This window comes from Morone saxatilis, unplaced genomic scaffold (genome assembly GCF_004916995.1).
Source record: "Morone saxatilis isolate NCDOM2014 unplaced genomic scaffold, NCSU_SB_2.0 Contig14, whole genome shotgun sequence".
Taxonomy (NCBI): domain Eukaryota; kingdom Metazoa; phylum Chordata; class Actinopteri; family Moronidae; genus Morone; species Morone saxatilis.
The window spans coordinates 10,919,746-10,921,644 of NW_023339696.1; the positions used below are offsets into that span (position 1 = coordinate 10,919,746).

At 43.4% G+C, this 1,899-nt stretch overlaps 1 protein-coding gene across 1 annotated transcript in view; it reads left to right on the plus strand.

Annotated features, from left to right (window-relative positions):
- rps2 (ribosomal protein S2) overlaps positions 1 to 1,182 on the plus strand; it is a 2,287-nt gene extending 1,105 nt beyond the window's left edge. Inside the window, exons 4-6 of the mRNA XM_035655062.1 lie at positions 166 to 607; positions 877 to 968; positions 1,058 to 1,182. Of these exons, the coding sequence (XP_035510955.1) occupies positions 166 to 607; positions 877 to 968; positions 1,058 to 1,138 (615 nt within the window). The 3' untranslated portion in view covers positions 1,139 to 1,182. The remainder of the gene's footprint in view (positions 1 to 165; positions 608 to 876; positions 969 to 1,057) is intronic.
- Positions 1,183 to 1,899: the final 717 nt, after the last annotated feature.

Below are 1,899 nucleotides of genomic sequence, written 5' to 3' on the forward strand. Positions count from 1 at the left end.
CTGTATAATGCAACTTATTGAGTTGCTGCACCCCAGTCTTATAGACTCTGTGTGAAACCTGTGGATGCATTGAAGTGTAACGTGCAAACCTACACGAGGGTAGATATTGTTGTTTTACACCAGCAGTGGATGATCTAATGCTCAAATCTGTTTATTTTTCTGCAGGAGTCTGAGATCATCGACTTCTTCCTGGGTTCAGGTCTGAAGGATGAGGTGCTCAAGATCATGCCTGTCCAGAAGCAGACCAGGGCTGGTCAGCGCACCAGGTTCAAGGCCTTCGTTGCCATTGGCGACTACAACGGTCACGTGGGTCTGGGGGTGAAGTGCTCCAAAGAGGTGGCCACTGCCATCCGCGGGGCCATCATCCTGGCCAAGCTGTCCATTGTCCCTGTCAGGAGGGGTTATTGGGGTAACAAGATCGGCAAGCCCCACACCGTGCCCTGCAAGGTGACCGGACGCTGCGGCTCTGTCCTGGTGCGTCTCATCCCTGCCCCCCGCGGTACTGGCATTGTGTCCGCCCCTGTGCCCAAGAAGCTGCTCATGATGGCCGGTATCGACGATTGCTACACCTCCGCCAGGGGCTGCACCGCCACCCTCGGCAACTTTGGTGAGATTGTCTTTTGTTTACGGTTCCAGGTCTCTTATCTGCATTTTCTCCTTGCTCTGCTCAGCTTCACCTCTGCTGTGGTGTAGTTGTCGTAATCCGGAGAGAAAGAAACGAGTACTGTAATGCACGGCAGAAAGACGGTGTTGGTGGTCTCTTCTGTTCCCCTTTTCAGTACTCAACATTTTTTCCACAAAAAAAACAGATTGCAGCACTGTTAATGTTCTTGGAGCTTCGTCTTTTTAATATCTACTCATTTATTTCCTCATCAGCCAAGGCCACCTTTGACGCCATCTCCAAGACTTACAGCTACCTGACCCCTGATCTGTGGAAGGAGACTGTCTTCACCAAGTCTCCCTACCAGGTACAGTACACAGCCCAGACTTCATTTGTCGGGATTTTTAACATGCAAGGTTCATGTATTAAAGATTTTCTACTTTGTTCTCATTCCAGGAGTTCACCGACCATCTGGCCAAGACTCACACCAGGGTGTCAGTGCAGAGGGGACAGCCCGTCCAGGCACCTCCTTCCTAAAGTTTTTATACAGAGAATTGTTGAATAAACGTTCTGAAACATCATGTAATGTCTCTGCTGGTTACTTTTTGTTGAACTCATGACAGAACAGAGGTGTTGATTAATATTAAGGACCTACAAAGCACAGTCATTACATAATTTAGAGTTATCAGAGCCGTGAAATGTCGGTAACTAGTTTTGTTTTAGAGTGAGCATGACTAGGTCCTAAAATGTTTGACACTTAAAACTGTTTGAATAAGTTGTATAAAGTTAAATTTTTAGTGTGAAAACATACAATATATAAACACATTTTCATTTGTTTTTGGTAAACCGTTTTAATAATGGGTCTACAAAATAAAACTGACAGGTAATGTGCGGATTTTTCTTAATATCCTTGTACTTATTTATTATTTGATCTGTAGAAACCCGGTTAGAATTCCTTTATGATTGATACAGAAATTGGAGGAAGTAAAACTGACAGAAATATTTTAAGTATATATAAGTTGACAGCAAGTTGGGACAGCAAAATCATTTAGCAAAAATCAGTCCCCTCACAGTATATCTGAGGGAGGATTGATTAAATCAGGTCATGTATCAAAGTAGAAAACTATTTACCCTTTATGGTATGTGGTTGTTCACAATACCCCAAAAGAGGAGCTTATTGTGTATTTTTGTTGTAACCAGTAATGTAAATAACAAATCCCCAACAGGTTTGCACTGTTAGTTACTTGTACTTTCTGTAATCAGCCTACAGTTACAGATTACTGATGCATTCAAAGATA